Raw genomic sequence first — 22,667 nt, 5'->3', positions numbered from 1 at the left:
GGATCCGACATTGCTTGGAAATAAGTGCGTCCTCCCCCACATTCCCTCTAAGGCTTGGGAACAAATAATTGAGCTCGAGTTCTTCAAGACCTCCACTGCTCCTTTGGACGATAGGACCCAAATAATAGTGCCAAAGAACTAGGTGCCCTATCTGGACATCCTGAAAGACGAGGCGTTTCTTTTCGCCTGTGGCTTGAGCACAATGTTTCTAAAACGTATTCAGTCACGTTTTTCAAACGTCTCAATACTTGCATTTTTTTTTATTTACCATCCAGTTTTCTTCTGTAGAGGACGCACTAAAATGGTGAATCCGGATAAGACACCGGCTAAGTCAGCTACTCTTCTCAGAAAGGAGCAGCTTGAAAAGAGGGAAAAGGCCTTGGATGCCAAGGTTGATGGGGTATGCCCGCCTACCATTTGGAGGCTAGTTTGCCTTTTTCTTCTTATGTTGTGCTGGTTGTAACCCTTTTGCCTCATCTGCATAGTGGGAGAAAGACTATCCTCCGCTCTATTTAAAAAAATGATCAAACGGCCACCAGCACCGGTAGGGAAAAAGAATCCTTCCCAATATCGGTTTTTATGCTTGACCAGCCGAGGCCTACAACTGGAGGGAAATGCCCGGCCAATCTGAAGGCTTTAAGAAAAAGCTAAGAGAAGGAAAGCAAAATGCTTGACGCATGTATGACGTCGAAGGGTGGCATGCTGCCCAATGCTACAGACGGCACTACAGCGGTTAAAGAGGGTGGGACAGCGCAACCCAAAGATCAAGGTAAGGAAGAATTCTTTGAACTCCCATGGCCGCTTAACTTTATGAGAGTCAAAAGCCAAGTGAGCTTAGTAGAAGAAATTCTTAGCAGTCGACACATTATGGTTGTCGCCTATGTTGCTTTCTCACCACATCATTATTATGGTGCAGATGCCTCCTCTAGCCGGCCTGATTTTCAGCAATTCACCAAGCGGATGTTGAGAACAATTACCATGTTTGAGAAAGCTCAGGTGCTGTAGGGAATATTTCAAGACATCCTACACTTAAGCCCCACTGTGATCATACACTTAAGCATGGTGGCGTCCAAAGGGTAGGAAGCTAGAGTAAAAAAGTCGTTAACAAGTTTTAGGAACTTGTAAACCGTTCACAGGGTGAAGGTTACACCCCGTAACGATCCAGGAGATCGTTAACTCTAATAGGTCTGGAACCATGACTGGAAGTTCAGGGATGAAGGTACAAATCCAACCTAAAAGAGACTGAACCTGCCCTAAAAGTAGGCCTCTACTTTTTTTTTTTCTCGTATTCATGTGTGCTTTCTAACTAATATGAAATCAATAGGTTAACCCTAAACCTGTTTATCTATGTTAGGTGAATATTAATGAACAAATAATACTATTACTGGCGATCACTTTAATTATAATCTAATTATCCTAAACAAGATTTTTAATTATCTTATTAAGTGGATTACAAGTACAAATTCCCTTTAAACATGCATAAAAGGCGTGATCAAGAAATAACTATATATATAATCAAGCAACATAATAATCATTATAATAATTATAATCATCATAATCATGTTAAAAATAAAGCATAATATTAATAGCAAGATCCTAGGCATGATACTAACAAGATTAATAACGAACCCTAGCATGTCACTAAACAATTAAAGATTAAAGATTTAGCTCTAACATGATACAACCATGATATTAGAAAAGAAATAAGAAACATCATAATAATCATACTCGATATTAGAAATATTAATTATTACCCTAAACATGATACTAGGAAGCAATATAACATCCTAACATGGTACTAGGAATCAATAAAACAATCTAAGCATGATTTCTATATCAAAAGAATAATTAGACAATTAAGGGCTTGTTTGGCATCATTTTTTGTTTTCAGTTTTCTGTTTTTTTGGAAATTAAAAACCAAAAACAGGAAACAAGAAAAAGGTGTTTCCACTTTTTGTTGTCAGTTTTCAAAATTATCATGACTTTAATAACTCTAAATAATTTTTGATTTATTATGTGACATATATAATATACTTTTAAAAAACAAAAAACCAAAAAACAGAAAACCACAGCGATGCCAAACGAATCCTAAATTACTTACTTTGATGCCTAGTACCTCTTTCTAATAACAAAATATACACGTTAGTAACTTCAAGGAAAATATAAATCAAAACAATTAAATTAAATAATTGAAATAAGAATTTGGGACCAAACCCTCAGAAATATCAAACCTTTCACGTCTAGGGCGAAGGCAACTTCGAACTTGGCTAGGTGTGCCTAGAACTAATGAACGCGGAATTTTGTAAAAGGGAAGGTTTAGAAAAAGAATAGAGAGAAAAGGAAAGCTTCTAGATTTTAGAGAGAGATGATTGTTGTTAATGATTATAAACGGGGAGATACGACCCCCATTTATAGAAAAAAATAGCACGAAAATGGAATAAAAAAGAGTTCGAGTCCTATTCGGAATAAAAAACCTCTTGTTTCCAATGACAGGAGTAGCGCCAGACGACAAGCTCGACGCCTGACAACGACATGTATCGTCGCTAGGCGACAGACCTATCGTTTGGCGCTGGGACAACTTTTTTATAGATATTGTTTTTATCATATCTTTTGATACAGAAGTCCAAATAAGTCATATAATATGTCCTTGGAAAGCTCTTGAAGTCTACCTTCCAGCCCAATTAGAATTTGATTAATATAGTTTTTAGATAAAAATATATGGCCGAAATAGTTGAAGGGTGTTAGTTTTGGATAGAGTTTCGTATTCCATTCATATCTTTTTCGTTATAGTTCGGAATTAATATTATAATATATCATTGAAAGATAATATCAAGATCTATCCAACCATATAATATTTGGATAAAGATTTTGAGGCACAAAAATATTATCTTACTGTCTTTGAACATCTTTAAATTTGAATAGAGTTTAAGATTAAAAAAAGGAAAGTTTTATTTAATTTCAAACTCTTTGATTTGGTAATTAAGATATTTTAGAAACTTATAGAAGTTTCTAATTAATTTTATTTAGTTTAGGAACAAAAAAGGGAAAAGAGAACGGTTGAAACATGCTTTATAGAACGCTTTACAACCGCTCTTCTGCTAAGCGATGTTTAAAGTATACAAAACGGGTTATGGGGCGTTCTATATTCAAAAGAAACGAGAACAATTAGGTGAGACAACTGTTCTCTTTTCCCCTCATGAAGGCTAGTAAAAAAGTCAAAGGAACGGTTATCATACTTATGTTGTTAGTAAAGAATTATGTTGTATAATGCCAGAGAGTTTGGCATCTTTAGAATCAAACGTTATTGTTCTCGACTGAATCAATTGCCAAACAAAAAAAAATTAAAATTTACTGTTACTTTAGATTTGATACAATTACAACCCAAAATAAAAATAAATAAATCGACAAATTCATACATTTAAATCAACTTAATAATATACTTATAAATCATGTATTCCATATTTCCAGTACATGAAATTAATATGATGATAAATTTACAAAACCTAGATATGCGTAAAACAAAAGTGAATGCCCATTTTGATAAAACTAAATTAATTGAAATAACTATCTTCAAGGCTCCAAACACATGTGATCTTCAGATTCCTCCGTCGTAATTGTTGTCAATAGCATAACTTCCATAAAGCTGCATCAACAACTCATCACCACCTACTCATCTACGCTGTAAAAAACCGCATAAATTCCAAAATATTCAACAAATAATGAGCAAAACTAACTCGTTGTAAAAAAAAAAAAAAAAAAAAAAAAAAAAAAACCTTAATAAAATAATTAAATTATTAAGGTCTACGATCTACAAAGTAGATGAAATGATATCAAAATAAAAGTAAATTTGAGTCGATTTTTTTTTTAAAAAAAACTAATAATATTTGAAACATACCTAGAATCCTTAAAATTAATACGAAGTATTAGTTATGGTTATTGAAATTTCTTTAAGGAACTTACAGAATAAGACTACAAAAAAACTTACAAAGTCATCAATGGCAGCGGAGTTTGGAATTATACAATAAACATGCTTTTAAACTAACACCATAGCTTTTTGTAAATCAAGAAAATGTTGAGCCATTAAATTAAAATAATTGAGAAGGAAATTGATTAAAAATAGAAAGTATTTCAATTGAGGGGAGAGAGAAGAAGATCAAGAGGTAAATAGAGAGGAGTAAGTATTACCCACTACCTACCATGGTATGGGTAATACTACCCAATACCACAATTTTTTTTCTTTTTCCTTTTTTTTCCCCTTTCCTCTTCATCTTCTTCCTTCTTTAAACCCTTTTCCCCACCTCCATGGATAGCTCCCATTGCCGACCAAACCTCCGCCCACCGCACCTTCACCTCCGACAACAAGAAGCCCACCCCACCTGCTACTACCTTGGTCGAAATCCAAAAACATGCAACTACCTCTATTAAAAATCACCGGAAACCACCCAAAAAAACATAACCCAAAAACAAGAGACACAAACTTATGGCTCTAGCCATTAAAAACGGTGAGTTCTATGCTGGAAATCGCTGAGTTCGGTCGAAATTGACGCCGATAGTTTTTTGTCGGTGCTCAGTTATTATTAATTTCTATACTGTTATTATTGGTTTGTATACTGTTATTATTGGTTTTTATACTGTTATTCATAATTTATATACTGTTATTGAGAGGAGAAAGACTGCATTTTTACAACATGGGTAAGTTTTACGTGAAATTACATTTTTGTCCCTGGTATGGGCCCAACGAGCCCATATCTGGTAGTGGTCTATCACTACTCGAGAGAGAGAGAAGGAGATGAGGAAGTGAAAGTTAGGTATGCATATTGTGCGGCTGTGAGGGGGTTGAGTTACCTAGGTTAAATAATTTATGATTATATTAATTGAGAGTTGAGATCATGAGATGCGAAAATTGTTTTTGAGGCGGGATGTTCAAAATTTTGGAAGCATTAAATTATAGAGTAGATGGGATACACAACGGTTGTTATAGACCACCGCTTTCCATCTTATTCAATAAATTAGTTTAATTAAATTTTATATGTGCAAAAAAGATAAAGAACGGTTATATATGCCAACTGTTCTATATTCATTTACATATAAAACGGTTGCAAAAGATAAGCGTTCTGTATTATTGCAAAGAACGCCTATCTAAGATAACTGTTTTGTAAAGTGCGTTTCTTATTCCCTTTTTTGTAGTAGTGGTGATTTAGAACGTTCGGCAATCCTAAATCATTCTTGTAACGCCGATACCTGCAAACTAGCGTTAGTTAAAACATATAAGAGAGTTAAGAAACGCGTATCTTGCATCGTCGAGCACACGTCTCTGAAGGTAATCGATTTGTTGCTGCATTTGTTGTTGTGTCCAACCTTCCACAAGCTAGGGAACGCCATCTTGCTTTTTTGATGTTGTGGTCGTGCTTTGCCGCTATTGATGTTCACTCGTCCCGGAATAAAAGAGCTTCTTTTTTAGGATTGTTCACTCGTCTCTTAACAATGGAGCTTTTGGAAGAAATATCCACGCGTCTCTGAACAAAAGAGCTTTAATAGGATGCCCACACGTCTTTGAGCAAAAGAGCTTGAAAGAAATGTCCACGCGTCTTTGAACAAAGAGCTTTGAATGATATGCCCCCGCGTCTCTAAGCTAAAGAGATTTTTGGTAAGTCCACGCGTCTCAAAATAAAAGAGCTTGAAAGGTTGTCCACGCGTCTCTGAACAATAGAGATTTGATACTTGAATGTTTGTTGCGATCATTCGGTTGGTTGCGAACAGGAGCTTTGTTAAATGGTTGTGTCTTGTAAAAATCAAAAGATTGCAAAAGTCTTTCCTGGTGTTTTTCTTAGGATTGACCTAAGGCTTGATGTTTTTTTAGGGTTGACCTAAGGTGATTGACTGACTTTAGGTTGACTCAATGTGACTGACTGATTTGAGGTTGACCTAAGGTGAATTGACAAGTGTGACTCATGACTTGTGTGTGCATTGTATTGTGATGTGCTTGGCTCAAAATGCGAAAAAGCAAAAATTTAAAAATTTTCCGTCATTTTTGTGGAGGGTACCGACTTTCTCCCGAAAGAGAAGGACACGAAAAAAGAAACGAAGTGTTTGATGGTGCATGTTGAATGAGCTTAATCCATTAACGTTGTCTCTCATAGTAAAAGGATTGTAACATCTTAGACTATCCTATTTGACTCGATAATGAAAGTATTTAGGTAACTTAGGCGCGGAGCCTAAGTACTTCATACTTTGTGATGCAATGATGATTAATGTTGTTATGACAAGCCATGCTTCAGCGTTGTGTTAAGATTTCATGACAAAGGGTTTCTAAGGGAAGTATATTTGGTCATGTATCTATGATGTGTGTGATAGTGACACTAAAGTTAGGCCGCAAGGGCTAAGTGTGTGGAAAAATATATTGAAAAGAGTCAAATGATCTGATGGTGACTCTTAGGCTGGGTAGGCTAATAATGTCAGAATCAAACCCCCAAGTGTAGCTCTAAATGAATAAGGATGAGCATTAGATATCCTTTGATATGATCATGGTATGAGTGTGTGAATGTGAATATGAATGCATGTTTATTACGGCCGCACCCCTTTGCGAGGTTGCCTACATATCCGTTAGTAATCAGGCCAAACGTAGCTCTAGTCGAACCTCGCACAAGTGTGTGTATACCTCAAAGAGGTGTTTTAATGGTTGTAACGTGGTTAAGCTATGGTTATAAAAGGGATAAAGGCTCAACCTCCTAGATAAACCCGCAAGGCGTGTAACCAGGCATTTGAATCCTTATATTTTTATGCTTGAGATTTTCTCACTTTTAAACTCTCTTTTATTTACATTTTGCTCTCTTTTTTTCATTTGCATTTTTAATATTTGAATATTTTCTATAAGTGTGGGCAATCCCGATCATGCGGTCTATCACTCACTTGACATTCATGTTTCTCAGGCACGGTACCGAGCACTCGATAAGAGACCCAATCTCAGACGTGTTCATATCAAAGACATTGGAACCCTTGTCCTTTTGTACACTTTTATTGTTTTCTATTTTAATCTTTTGATTCACTCAAGCTTTTGTTCTTTGAAAATTGCATAAGTTACACACAATCTCATCCCAAAGTTATGTAGATGTGGGTTGAAGAAAGAAAGGTCTATCGTTAGACGAGCCTCAGAGTGGTTTATCAAGAAAAGATTGTATATTTGAAAAGTGAAAAGTATAACATGGCTACAAGAGGTGCCTCTAATCATGGGTATACCTTGTGCTTAGTTCCAAATGGATTTTTTTTTTAGCAATGCAATGCAATGCAATGATCATATGTAAGAAAACAAATGCTCATTTAATTTAAGGGAGAAAAGAAAAAACCTACAAAATAAGATTTAAAGAAAATAAGAAGGGTGCTTATGCTAGACTTTTTGGGGAAAAGAAGAATGAAAATTAAATAGAAAAAGAGGTCATGAAATCTTGTCGTTAAAGCCCACCTTTTGTCTTGTGCTTATCATCACCCAGTCTTCTTGCTAACTAGACACAATGGGATCTTGTTTGCCTCTATGAGTGTAGACACCTAAAATTGTCTCCCCAAAACCAAACCCGATGATGAACAGCCTTTCACCGCCATTATTGGTCGGGTTGAGTATTTAATCTTGGAGTGCTTAAATCCATATTTCCATCCCATTTGCCCCAAACCATAACTTATTTTCCTCTTTTCGTGCCTTTAAACCGAAAATAATTCATTTGTTGTCCTTTAAAATCATTCATTTCGTGTCCTTTTTATAAAAATTTTAGTCCTGTTTATTTTGGTCCATTATCTAGATTAATGATTGAATAGTTTGATGGGGCTTTAAAAGATCTTTTTAACGATATATTATAAACCCAAATCCGAGTTATAACAAATAAGTTATTGCCAAAATATTGAATTGACCCCAAACCGAACCTAAGCCCACCTTACCTACGACCCAATGATCATGTGGAGGGTTCAAATTATTTAATCCAATTCCTAAACCAATTAGGATTAATTAGAAACTTCTATAAGTTTCTAAAAGATCTTAATTATCCTTTTTGAAAAGATAAGATTAAAGAGTTTGAAATTGAATAAAACTTTTCTTTTTGAAAATCCTATTTCTATCCGAATTGAAAGACATTCAAAGATAGTCAGAAATGATTTTCGTGCCTCATATTTTTTATCAAAATTTTATATGGTTAGATATCCCTTGAAATTATCTTTCCAATGATATATTATAATATCAATTTTGAGCTATAACGGAAAAGATATGAATAAAATGTCAAACTCTATTCAAAACTGACACTGTCTCACTATTTTGGCCATGTGTTTTATTCTACAAATTATTTTAATCTGATTATAATTGGGTCAAGAAGTAGACTTCTAGAGCTTTCCAACAATATCTTATTTATCTTATTCCAATTTCTGGATCAAAAGATATGTTAAAAACAAAACAACGTAAAAATTGCAGTCTATCGAGTTTTATTCCGATTTAATTCAGATCTTATCTTGTTTTTTCGATCCCTCTTTTTTTTCTCTAAAAATAGAGGTCATATCTTTCCTTTTTCAATCATCAACAAGGTTGATCACGGTCTATCGTAGTGATAACTTCTCTCTCTAGAATTGGGAGCATCTCTCACTAAAAGTGAGCTCTCCCTAGTTTAGCTAGGGTTCTTCATTCCTCCTTCAAGGAGTTGCAATCTGCAGATTTTTTCTGCTGCATAATTTCTTATTTGCTCTAAGTGGATAGGGTTTAGATTGCTTGCTTGTGTCTGTGGGTTTCTTTATCAATCTTTTTCTACTCCCAAGAGGTTTAAATCTTTGGGGTTGGTTTTTCTCCTCGTTTTTTTTAAAAGCACACCCCCTTTCTACAGGCCTTCCCATCTCCCAACACTTCAGAGCGGTTCTTCTTTGGTTTTCACCCACCAAATTCCTCGAGCAGTAATTGCTCATTATCCATTGGTGCAGTCCTTTTAGCTAGAGTTGGCTAGCCGTTTTCAGATCATTAACTACCCTAATGCTTTCTCCCCATGCGTATTATTGGTTATTATTCCAATAAATGGAATTAGTCTATAAATGCAAAGAGATCTTCTGTTCAACAACTCATTCTTCGCTATTCTACTTCTTCTCACTTGTTTTTTTCCTCTTCTACTAACTAAACTCTTTTCTGTCCTTAAGCATGAATATTAATGGGAATAATCCTAATGCTCATAATGATGATCAGAGGCTAGATCTGAGAGGGGGGCCCTCTCATTCCTACGCTAGAAGATTTCAATCTGGAGGACGGACAAATTGACTTTAACTCCTGTGTTATTGGTCTATTTATAGGGCTACGTCCTCCATCTGAACACTATGTGCAACATATTGTTAACTCCCGCTGGATTAGAAGGGGGGAAATAAGAGTTCATTGATCGGGGCCTTTTTTCTTGTTTGAATGCAGGGTAAACCAAGACTAGGAGAGTGTGGTTCGTGCTAACATGGCCATAATCGATTGTCAAATCATTAATTTCAGAAGATATCAAGTGGACTATGTGCCACACAAAATGAGTTTTAATCTCACAAGGGTATGGGTCCGAGTTTACGGGCTACCCTTGGCATATCTTACCTCAAGTTGGGCAAGATAGATTCTCAGACACGTTGGATACATTGAGGAAATTGAGCATGAAGGGGATGGACTCCCAATACATGCTGAGTTGAGGGCGTGCATGTTAATTGATCTTTCCTTTCCTTTAATCCCGGGATGCTTCATCCCTTTCGAAGGAAACAAGGTAATATGGGTATATTTAATATACGAGGGTATCTTCAAGTTTTGCAAATCATGTGGTAAAGCTGGACAATTTACTAGGCGTTGCAACCTCCACACAGTGGTGGCTAGAAGACGAGTGAGACGAAGGTTGGACGAGGTAGAGGCTGACGGAATTAAAATCTATATGGGCCGGCAGAATACCCATTTTACTCAACCATATTAGGGGGTTGCCGGACTGGTATAGATTCCGGAACACCGGAGTTGATTTACGGCTATATGAGGTTCATGAAAATTATTCCTTCTATAAAAGAATGCTGAGAGAAGATATGGAGTTTGATGAGGGTTATCAGTTCGAGGGTCCTTTGTCTTAGCAAGAAAGTGAAGAAAGTGACGGTTTTCACACAGTAGAGGAGGAACTACAAAACGAGGACTCTGATCTTGTGGATATGGAGGAGGATCTGGTGGTTCCGGACCTAAGGTTGTCTCAGGGTAGGCACTTGGGTCTAGGTTGGGACCCCTATGTGGAGCTCATTCAAAGGGGTACGCCAAACCCTAGTGAGCGAAACACTCACCAGATGCGAGAGAATCAACAGCAAGGTTCTGATCATTTTGCTCCAACCATGGGTTCGACAGGCTTGAACCCAGTCAGGCCCACGGTGTTAAGGGGCCCAAAGGCGCGGAACAGCAGCAGGCCTCAACCCCTTGCTCGTGTTTTATTTCCAAACTCTACCTTCGAAGTTGGAGAGGTGTCATTGGCACAACAAGAGGCTAGAGTTGGAGGCGGGCCGGGGACTATCTTCTATACTTTGGGGATTTCGGAATGGGCTTCCACACCCACGACACTTGAGAGAAACAATGCAGGTCTTTTTGGAAATATTGGAGGGCAAGATAGAGCTATGGAAGTTTCGCTTGTTGCTAGCGTAGGAGGATGGTTGGAAAGTTCTACGATTATGGCTACTAGAAGAATGAATGAGGTTCAACAACAAGAAGATGATGAGTATGCTTGCATTATGGAAGCAAGCACAATCTTATCCTTGGGTATTCGACATGCTAGGAGGGATGAGATTCGTGAGATACACCGTTATGTGAGATTGACCGCACCACTTTTTCTTCGGCTCTCTCCGTCAGATTTGGGTGGTCTTCCGATCCTCCCTCTAACCGAGTTTGTTCCGCCTAATACTCCAGTATCACACTTTAGCTCTTTCAATTATACTAAGTTATTTAACTATGATGATAGTGCAAATGACAAGAAGCGCATAAGGGAGGCAGTGGGTCATCTTCCGCATTCTTGTGATGGTGATGCAAGGAAAAATACTGAAACTGATCATGAGTGGGTGGAAAGTAAAAGGCTTAAGAGGTTACATAGGTGGTCCAAAAAGGGTGGTTTCTCAATTTGGCTCAAGGGTGACAAAGGGATAGGATGGTTTGCTTCGAAGGCTATCTTTGATCCCGACATGGCTAGGGATTTTGGGGTGGAGATTGATGGTGATATTAGGATGAGGGGATAAAACAAGCGACCTCAAGTGATCTCTTCTTCTTCATCCGAGTCTTACAAGCGTCAGAAAAGTGAGGAAGTCACCTCGGCTTACAGGGAGCTTAGGGATGATATGGACATTGATCTTCAGTGTACTTTGTTTGATTCGGCACAGTCATTTGCGAAGGGTCTGGAGGCTGCTCCTAGTCAGCCCCCAAAAGGGATATGAGTGTTGTGGCGTGGAATTATAGGGGTCTAAATGATCCACACTCCCTTGCAATTCCCTACCTAGTGTGGCTTTATCGTTCTAAGCTACCTATGTTTTTGTTTGTTTCGGAAACTAAGATGGATTTTGTTAAAGCGGCGGATAGTTTAAGTGTTCTAGGTCCTACTTCCTATTTTCGTTAGAACTCAAATGGAAGTAGTGGTGGTCTCCTAGTTTTAGTTTGGTCTAATGATGTAGTAGAATTTTTGTATTCCTCAAAAAACTTTATCCTTTGTAAGGTTTATGAACGTAATGGAAGTATTAAGTATGTACTTTTTTTTTTATGGCGAGCATAGAGTAGAACATAGAAGAATTGTTTGGGAACAACTTCAATGGTTCCTAGAAGAGTTCAAAAATGTCCAAACAATAGGGGATTTTAACCAAGTGGAAAGTGGGAGTGACAAGTTAGGTGGTTCGGTCCAAATTAGAGGAATTGATTGGAGGTTTAGTAGCAATGTAACGAAGGTTCCTTTTTCGGGGCCTAGGTTAACATGGAGCAACAAAAGGGATGGTAATGAGCTCATCCTTGAAAGGCTTGATCGAGCCTACATCAAAGAGGACTGGTTCAATCACTCCCCCGATGGGAGAATTACTCATGAACCAATAATATGCTCCGACCATGCAGCCATCACCTACTATAATAAAGCTAGATCTTCCTCCTCTAATAGGCCATATCAGATTGAAAATTGGTGTCTTGGCTTCCCGGAAAACAAGGAAATTTTGAAGGATTCTTGGAAAGAAGAAATTCAAAGGTCACATATGTTTCAGCTATTCGAGGAAGCTGGAGAAGTTGAGGACCAGACTCCAATACTGGTGTCTGGAAAATAAAAAGGTTTGGGGCATAAACTGGAGAAATCTCACTAAAGACCTCCAGAGTATGAGTTTGAATATTAATTCGCTTCAGGAAGGGGAAAAATACATCCAACGTATAAACCTTCTCATTCTAGAGAGTCAGCTGAGTTTTAATTTCTGGAAACAGAGAATGAAGGCAAATTGGGTGAGGTTTGGGGACTGCCCCACTCCTACAATGTATAGGAAGGTGAAGCAAAGACAATTGAAAAATGAAATTTTGACTTTAAGGGGTGAAAATGATACTTGGGTCGAGGAGCAAAAGGAGATAAAAGAGGTAATTCTTACCTCAATCAAAGATATCTACAATCCAGTCACGAGTGATAATCATGGGGAAGATATTGACCTACTTCTTCGGCAATTGGACATTCCCTCCCTTTTGGAAGAGAATCGGCTTTGGTTGGATAGGGCTTTTATAGATGGGGAAATTAAAAAAAGCTATGTTTGATATGCATTTCTCTAAGTCTCCAGGCCTAGATGGTTTCACAGTGGATTTCTTCAAGGCTTATTGGGAAGAGGTGGGTAATCTAGTGGTTGAAAGTGTGAAGGAATTTCTGAGGTTAGGAAACATGTTGAAGGAATGGAACCAGTCCCTCCTTTTTCTGATTCCAAAGGTGAAGGTTCCAGAAATCGCCAGCCATTTCAGGCCGATAAGTTTATGCAACATAGTCATTAAATGCATATCAAAATTCCTCGTCAATAGGCTAAAGGTGGTTCTCCCTAGCCTTATTACGGAAAACCAAAGTGCCTTCATACCAGGGAGATACATGGAGGACAACATCCTCTTGAGCCACGAGCTTATGCACCTCATAAATTCGAAGAAAGGCTCGAATTTCACAATAGTTAAGATCGATATGTCAAAGGCATATGAGAGGATGTATTGGCTTTTTCTCCTAAAATTCCTTCAAGCTTATGGGTTTTCTGAGCACTAGGTAAAGATGGTCTCACAGTGTATCTCAACGGTGAGTTTTAAATCAGTTATTAACAGGAAAACGTCTGATCACTTTGCTCCAAAGTGCGGCTTAAGGCAGGGGATCCCCTATCTCCGTACCTCTTTATTTTCTGCTTGGATATCCTCTCTAGAATGTTTTCTCTGGAAGAGGATATAAATCAATTTCAGGGCCTGAAAGTTTCCCGTAGGTTCCCCTCGATCTCTCATCTCTTCTTTGTAGATGATGTTATACTCTTCTTCAAAGCAAACGAGGGAGCCTGTGATTGTATCACAGACATCCTTCAGAGGTTTGGGAAAGCTTCTGGGCAACAACTAAACCTCCAAAAATCTTTTATAAAGTTCTCGCTAGGGGTCGACAACAATAAAAGGTTAGCTGTGAAAGTGAGTCTTGCCATGCCTGAAACTAAAAATATGGGAATCTATTTAGGTGCACTGATTGATATACAAGGAAAGAAGAGATTACACTTACAATTATTAGAGGACAAAGTTTCAGAGAAAATTGTCTCATGGGCCTCTATGAACCTTTCTCAGGCAGCAAAGCTAATTCTGATCAACACCGTCCTTATCAGCATGTCAGCTTATGTCATGAAGTGTATGAAACTTCCTCAGAGCATTGCAAACAAGATTGATTCTTTGATTACTCGTTTTTTGTGGTCTAATAATGGTAACAGAGGTTTAATTGAGTAAGTAGAAGTGTGATACAACTTCTAAAGAGCATGGGTGGTTTAGGGATTAGAGGCTCTTCCACACTAAATGATGCTCTCCTGTTCAAGAAAGCAACAAGAATGCACTATAACCCACAGATTTTACTCTCCAGGGTTCATAAAGGCTTCTAGTTGTGTGGCATATGCAACATGTCCGGACCATTGGTTAGGAAAGGAAACCCTTCTATGGGGAGGTCAAGCCTAAAAAAAGTCACATGGGTATTCAAAGATGGTTTTGCTTGAAAGGTTGGGAATGGAAATAATATCAAGCCTATCAGTATGCCCTGGGTTAAAGGGGAAACTTCTTTAGTAAATTCCAGTCAAACTCTAAGGGCAGCCTTGGACTTGAGAGTGAAGGATTTTATTAATGAGGAAACGAGCTCTTGGGAAGCAGGGAAGATTAGGGAGTGCTTTGAATGTAATAGTGCTAAGTCCATTATATCGATGGAGCTTCCTCACTAAAGTGAGGATGATTTCCTCTACTGGAAATATCACCCCTCGGGAAGGTACACGATTAAAACTGGCTACTACTATCTGTTTAAAGATCTGGGGCTAGAAAATGACTCTTTATTGGCTAGGGACTAGGAATTTGTAAAGCTAATTTGGAGAATGGCTATTCAACCTAAATGGAAGCTTTTCCTATGGAGAATTTTTCACGATAGTATTGTAGTTAAAGCTAATTTAGCTAAAAGAGGAATACAAATCGATGAGATTTGTGATCTTTGTGGGGTGGAATCGGAGGACAGCCAGCACCTGCTTAGATTCCGTTTTCTGGGAAAGGAAGTATGGGAGATTGGCTCCCTTACTATTTTCCATGACTATCCTGAATCCAACTCTTTGAAAGGATGGATTCAGCACTATATCCTTCTCTTTTATAGCGAGGATGGGAAGCGTAGTCACTGTTGTGCATTATTTATTGCAACTTTATGGGGGCTATGGAATGCATGAAATGAAAGATGTTTCAAGTGTACTAGAGGTACAACAGGGCTAGTGGTGGAATTTATAAACCTAGCAATGAAAGACCATGAGCTTTTTTCACAATAGGTGAATTCGACTAATGTAGTGGAAGCCAACAATGAGAATGATCCAATCATCCCTCATGGGTTCAATTATATTCATATAGGGAAAGAGAAGGTAGGTTTTGATGACTTCATAGTGGAAGTGGATGGGTCCTGGGATAAAAAATCTACAAGAGCAGGGATTGGTTGGGCGGTCAAGGCCAATGCCAAGGGCTATGATAGGGAAGAAGGTGGGAGACATGGAGCAACTTCACCAGCCCTTCATTGTGAATCTTGGGCTTGCCTAGAAGCAATGAAATGGGCTCAAGCTAAAGGATATCAAGGGATCCTTATTTTATCTGATTCAATATCTCTTATGGATAACTTACAAGATGATCTAGGCAAGGATGTTCTAATAACCTGGGTACTAAATGAGATAAGGGATGTTGGGTTGATGTTCCGAAGATGCACAATATTATAAGTTCGTAGGGATCAAGTTTAAAGGACGGATAACATTGCGAGGAAATGTCGGCTAACCCTTTCTGATAATATGCAGTCCTTTCTGTTTTCCTTTGCTCTTGTCAAAAAAAAAAACACAATGTTGATCACAAAATAATTATTTTCTCCCTCTTTAGCCTAAACTCTAGGCATCCTATTCTCTCATAATACTTCCCCTAAGCGATCCAAGGAGTCCATATAATACCCAAAGTTCTATACTTAAACCAAGGCGTGAAAGTTATAATTAACTGAGGGTTTGGACCAAATCAACTCAGCATTTATTTAATTTAATGGTTTCAATTTGATTTATATTTTAATTGAAGTTACTAACAATTTATTCATGATGTAGCAATTTAAAGGAACGCGCGGAATGTGAGTAATTAGTTAATTTACTTACTCTTATTTTATTTATTTTATTGCTAGTATCATGATTAGGGTTATTTTATACTTGATTTGACTAACGTAATTTATTGTGAAATTGCTTCCAATATTAATGTTTATTATATTGTTATTATGATCACCATATTGCATGTTAAAGGGAATATATGATTGAAAATAACGCCTAATAAGATAATTTTAACGACTGGTTTAGGTTCCTTTTTAATCTTGTTATTAAATCAAGTGATCACGATATTTTAGAATTATGTGTTGCATTAATATTAAACCAATTTAGTATAATAATAGTTTAGAGCAAATTGAATATTTGTTTGTATGCCTTTGAGATCGCAAGAATCATTTTTCACTATAAGAATCGAGTAGAGGCCAATACGGGCGAATGTGACTCCATGACTCACTTTGTACCATCATCCCTGATCCTCCTTTTGTGGTTCCGAACCATATGGAGTTAGTAATATCATGGATTATGAAATGGGGTATAACCTTCACGGGTCAATCGTTGTTGCCTATCGTTGTCCCTTATCGTGGTTGCCTTTTTTATGATCCGTGAACAGTTTACAAGTTCCTAAATAACTTGTTGGCGGATCCCTACTTTCCTTGTCCCTAATCGTATGTCAATTCCTACTTCCTATGAGTGCCAAGCATATTCACCACATGCTTTAACGTAGGCGCACTTTAAACGACGCCTACTATGAGATCTTGAATGAGATTTTTAAATCTGTAACATTCATCGGTGGTATGACCATTTCCTTGATGGTACTTGCAATAAAAATTGGGATTCCATCTTGAATATCGCTTTTCTGGCGTTGGATCTTCAGTAGGGCCAATAGGTTTGATTAATCCTCGATTATGGAGACGATCGAAAGCAACATCATAGGCCATTACAAAGGGTGTGAAATCTCTTTTGGGTTTCTTTTTTAGATCCTTGATTTTTTTAATTTTTTTTTGGTAAATAGAGATTTTATTACCAAAGAAGAACAAATTAAAATAAACAAAGTCACTGCCCACACAGCAAAGCAACAACACCACTAGACACCAAAAGACCAAACATGCCAACAAACACTAAACAGTTCCCAGAGCACTCCTCGCCACCTTCTAGGAAGAATTCTAGGAGAGACCAGGAACAAACTATTGGACTCAAACACCTGGCCATCTTCTAGGAAGGGTTCCAGGAGCTAGAACCAGACAAACAACCTAAAACCCACCAAACCAGCAACTAAAACAGCCAACTACTAGCCAGAAACAGCACCAGTAGAAGCAAAACCTGCCAGCATAGAGCAGAAAGCCTGCAACTGTAACTATGAACACAGACAGCTAGAAAAACCCAAAAACCAACCTAAGCAGAATAAAGTAAATATCTATAAATACTATCACATCTGCAAGCAACTAAGAAGGTTATCTCCTTAATCAAATCAGCAACCGATTTACAGTTTCTGGTAAACATTAAAGCATTCCTTTGAAGCCAAACATTATAGATAGTTTAAGAAAAACACATCACAATTAGCCTGATCTTGGCATCAGTTTTCCTATAACATTTTGCAACCCAATGCAGTTCATCAATAAAGCTCAGCACAGTCCTAGTGAACCCTAGATTCTGTAGCATTGAAGACCAGATTACCTTTGAATAACTGCAATCGAAGAACAAATGATTCACAGTTTCATTAGCACAAGCACATAAACGCAACAAGGGTCACAGGGAATCTGCCAGACTAATAGTCTGTCCTTAGTGACCAGTTTATCCAAAATAACAAGCCAAGTGATAAAGATACTCTTTGGTGAAGCTTGATTGTTGCAAATAACTCTCTTCCAGGGAACTTTTGACCCCCGAGGCTTAATGATACTATATAGCTTCTTAATCTGCATCTTGCCATTGACAGTAACATTATCCCATCCACCAATATCATTCACAATATCTCTAGAAGCAAGGATCTTTTTCAAAATCCAGGATGCTTTTTTAGGAATAGGAGCAGTCCAAAACATCTTGCCAGCAAAATAATAAATGTGAACCCATTTTACCCAAAGCTAAGGTTATCAGATTTGTTAGCAAGGTCCCAACGCACCTTGGTAACAGCTGCTTTATTCCAATATTCCAAAGAAATCAAGTTCCAACCACCACAAGACTTGGGGATGCACATAAATTTCCAAGCAACAAGAGCTTTCTTTGTAGGGTTACCTTTCCCAGTACATAAGAAACATCTAAATATGGATTCCATTTCTCTAATGATTTTCTTTGGTAAAATAAAAATTTGTGCCCAAAAAGCTTGAACACCAAAGAGAACACTTTTAACCAACTGTAACCTGCCAGCATAAGACAGATGCTTAGCAGCCCAAGTGCCAATTCTACTTGTAACTCTTTCAATCAAAGGTCTACATTAAGAAATAGTTAGCTTTTTAGAGAAAAGGGGAACACCCAAGTACCTAAAAGGGAGAGTACCATTAGCCATTCAATGAACTTGCTGTAGGTCACATCTCTCATTATCTAAAATACCCCCAAAGTAGGCATCACTTTTATCCAAATTTGCAGACAAACCAGAAGCAACAAATTTTTTTTTAAAAGCCTCAAAAAGAAGTTTAACATATCCCAAATCAGCTCTAGTAAAAAGCAATAAATCATCTGTAAACATTAAATGAGTAATCCCAAGTTTCTTACACCTAAAATGGAAGTTAAAATCTGGATCCTTAGCCATATTCTGCAAGCACATTGAAAAATACTCCATACACAAAGCAAAGAGAAAAGGGGACATGGGATCACCTTTTCTCAAACCTTTCTTTGCTTGAAAAGGAGCAGAAGGATAACCATTGATCATAACTGAGTAAGAAAAAGAAGTTATACAACCCATAATCCAGGTTATTACCTTGTTAGGAAATCCCAATTCACAAAGCATAGTCTAAAGGAAACTCCATTCAAAAGAGTCATAAGCTTTCCTAAGATAAATTTTCAACATACACCTAGGGGTAACAAACTTGTGAGCATAACCTTTGATCAATTCTCTAGCAAGAAAGATGTTACCCCTATGTGCTTACTAGGAATAAACCCAGCCTGAGCATTATCAACAACAGAACCCACAACACTTTCCAATCTAGTATTGATGTCCTTAGAGATCAATTTGTAAACAAGAGTACAACAAGCAATATGCCCATATTCCTTAACATAGGAAGGATTCTGAACCTTTGGAACTAGAGTAAGGGTAGTACAACTCTAAGATTTCTCTAGCACACCAGTATCAGAGAAATCTAGAATAGCTTTATATACATCAGATTTCACATAATTCCAGGCTTTTTTAAAGAAAACAACATTGAACCCATCAATATTAGGAGCTTTATCATCCCCAATATTAGCTAGAGCCTGATAAATTTCATCAAGAGAGATAGGGGCAGAGAGAATATCAATATCATCAGAAGAAAGTTGTTTCCCAGCCCTAACAACATCAACATCAACAGCTGGCAAAGTACTAGCAGCAGAACCTAAAAGATTCTGATAAAAGCTAATAATTTCAGCTGGCAAAATCAGGATCCTTTAGCAGAACATCATCACTAGTATAAATGGAGTCAATTCTCATCCTATTCTGCCTTTGCTTTAGATCAGAAAAGAAATAGTGGGTGTTAGAATCCCCAAGCTTGATCCAGTCAACTCTTGACTTTTGTTTCAGAATGCTCTCATAAGTATCCATCCAGTACTTTACTTTCTCAATCCCAGCAGTCTTTTGATTCTGAAGAGAAATATTAGTAAATTCCACAGCTAACTGAGTTTGAATTTCAGCAAGATGAGACCTACCAGCTTCCAATCTATCTGTAACCTTAGAAAAATGGTGAGTATTCAAGTTTTTAAGGCTAGTTTTAATATATTTCAATTTCTTCCAGACTTGTAACATATAGTTTCCAGTAAGACTAACATTCCTATGAGAAGACACAACCTCTTGAAAATCCTTATGAGAGGCAGGACAGTTTAAAAACCTAAAAGGTTTGCCTTTCCCAGCAACAGAATCAACCAAATCTATCATAACAAGACAGTGATCATATAGAGAAGGAGTGAGATAGACAACCTCAGTTTGACCATATGCCAACATCCAAGCATCATTTACCAAACCCCTATCAATTCTTGTAGCGCCCCTATCCATACCATGATCCTAATTATTCCAAGAGTAAAAGGAGCCTTTACTCTTAATTTCAATAAGGTCCAAGTCATGAACAAAATCATAGAAATCCCTAACCTCATACTCAGTAATTGGGTTCCCATTAAGCCTATCTTGAGAGGATAAAACAGAATTGAAATCACCAATACAAAGCCAAGGTAAGTGAATATTACCCAAACCTTTGATATCAGTCCACATAGGAGCCCTATGCTGAATAGAATGAAGCCCATAAACAAAAGTACAGGCAATCTGATGCTGCAAATCCTTAGTAGAGACAACAGTGTGAATGAATCGCTCATTAACAACTATAATATTCAATGAAACAACATCTGGTTTCCAGCCAACCCAAATTCTACCCTTGGGAGAGAAAGAAAAATTGCAAGTCCACTCCCAAGCCTTGCCAAACTTCTTTTTCACAGAGTCAAACTTATGCAACTTTACTTTAGTTTCCAAAATAGACATGACATCAATAGAGTGATCTCTAAGTAACTGCTTAACAGCAGCCACTTTATTGGGATCATTAAGACACCTAATGTTCCAGGCTGTAATAATCATGGCATTAGAGGGGGATTACAATCGCCCTCGATAGGATTAACAACCTCCTCATCAGCCATTAAGGCATTATAAGCATTCACCCTAGTAACAACATGTTGAGACTGTCTGACATTCTAAGTCTTAGTCTTTTTCCCCACCAACCTCCAACCATCATCAGAATTGACCAAATGATCATGAGCAGGAGTAGTCATAGGAGAATCAGTAGGTTGCACCACATCTTGATGAGTAGATTTTGCTTGAGGAACAACATCTTGAGTTTTAGGCACCTAAACTTGGTTTGATTTTTTAACAACTTCTTTCTAAGCTGGGGCAGGGGCAGCCTGTTTGTGAGAAGCCTTAGGAGCAGAACAATCATGGCTAACCTTGTCACATTTCTTGCAAAATGGAGGCTTCCATTCAAACTAAACCTTAAGCTCAACACTTTCACCAGTTGGACCTTCAACCAGAACAGAACTAGGCAGGGCCTTAGTTACATATACTTCAACAAGAATCCTAGCAAACGAGACCCTAAGTTGCCTGGAAGTGCATTCATCTGCACAAATAGGAACCCCTAACAAGCTACCTATTTTGCTTAAGGTCTCAGTACCTCAACAATTCAATGGTAAGTTTGGGAACTTAACCAACAAAGGTATTGTTCTGAGCACTTTAGAGTGGAAATCAAACTTTTTACTCCAAGGCTTAATAATAACAGGCTTTTCATAAAACATATGAGGATCTGAGCATAACATAATATTCACATCAGCAGCAGAATGTAAATTGATGATGAAATAACCATCATCATGCCAAAACACCTTTGGCTTTCCAAAATCACTCCAATTTGAGCTATAAATCTATGAACCGCAGCAATAGTAGGGTAATATCCAACAACATAGAATATCATAGCATTACACCACTTCTTATTACCTTCAAGTAAATCAGCAGAAACTAATTTAGCAACAAGCTTACCTTCCTTAAGAACATGAGCTACATAGGATAGAGAAGACCTTTTTGCAGCAAGTTTCCCACGGAATGAGCCATCACTCTTTGAATCTGGAGCTACCATACCCTTAGAATGTTCAGGTAGATCAGCATTTGGCATGGAAACATTCAGATTAGGAAAAGAAGTAGTATCGAGAGTAGAATCCAATGAAGTAGTAACTGGAGAAACCCTAGGTACTGTTCTATTGAAATCCTTTAAAATCGAGCCAAAATTAAGACCCTGAGCTACAACAATGGTGTCTACATCACTTCAGCAGATAGATGAACCAACCAAGGAGCTGGAGTAACAAGTTCATTAACTTCATCAATCAAACCTTGGTTGAAAGTAGACCTAGAATTCCTTAAACTTTCCAGAATTTTATCAATCAGAGCTATACGAGTCTGTTTTACAGCAGTTTGGGGGAGAGGAGTAGCTTGCTTCTTTTTTCTTTTTAGATCCTTGATTATCCATTTCTTAGACACTGTTATGGTCAAAGGTACTAACATTGTTATTAGATTAGGTGTTTTTGGAAGAAGAAGGATTGTCGTTCTTCTTTCCTATCCAGCCAATGTGGTTACTATTGTTAGTAGCTTTTTGCTTCGCGAGGTCATCTTCGATTTCAATACCTATATCATAGACGGCCTTGAAAGTATTCATATGTTGATTTTTCAAATGCTTTGAATACTTCTCTTGGAGATTCTTGATAAACATCTATAGACACCCAAATGTGTCTCCCCAAAACCAAACCCAGTGATGAGTGCCTTTCAAGTCAAATCATAATCGAATGAAGCGAAAGTGTGGAAAGTCTAGTGTTGCGGATAGTTTTAATTTCTTTTCTCTTCTCTCTGTTTTTGAAAACTTATTTTAAGAAAACAGCCAATCCAGTTTGGTTGGTCCATGATATGGGTCTAATGGTATTGTAGTTGGATGGGGCTTGACAAGAGCTTTCCAAAGATATATTATAAGCCCAATTCCGATGAATATTAAGGAAGTTATGGCCAATTTACTAAACTGGGCCCGGTTTGAGCCTTATACACGGCCCAATGATCTAGGGGAGGGCCTAATATGATTTATCATTCCTAATGCAATTAGGAATGGTTTTAGTCTTCTAGATTCTTCTAGAAGGTTCTTTTCATTCCTAATTCAATTAGCATTGATAAA

General features: G+C 37.6%; 1 protein-coding gene across 1 annotated transcript; it reads left to right on the top strand.

Annotated features, from left to right (window-relative positions):
* Positions 1-11,715: 11,715 nt before the first annotated feature.
* LOC110734101 lies at positions 11,716-12,760 on the top strand. Its single transcript, XM_021914160.1, has 2 exons — positions 11,716-12,276; positions 12,368-12,760. Exons 1-2 carry the CDS (start codon positions 11,716-11,718, stop codon positions 12,758-12,760), a joined length of 954 nt encoding a protein of 317 aa, XP_021769852.1.
* The last annotated feature ends 9,907 nt before the right edge of the window (positions 12,761-22,667 follow it).

Source organism: Chenopodium quinoa, unplaced genomic scaffold (assembly GCF_001683475.1).
Source record: "Chenopodium quinoa cultivar QQ74 unplaced genomic scaffold, ASM168347v1, whole genome shotgun sequence".
In the NCBI taxonomy this organism is placed as follows: Eukaryota; Viridiplantae; Streptophyta; class Magnoliopsida; order Caryophyllales; family Amaranthaceae; genus Chenopodium; species Chenopodium quinoa.
The sequence above is the reverse complement of the archived record's forward strand: the minus strand, read 5'-3'. Positions and strand labels throughout refer to the sequence as shown.

Bases quoted from the DNA above. Each gene is read 5' to 3' on its own strand.
- LOC110734101 (XM_021914160.1), top strand. From the start codon at position 11,716: ATGGAAGTATTAAGTATGTACTTTTTTTTTTATGGCGAGCATAGAGTA. The intron at 12,277-12,367 runs GTGTCTGGAAAA...AATTCGCTTCAG, and splicing joins AGGACCAGACTCCAATACTG to GAAGGGGAAAAATACATCCA.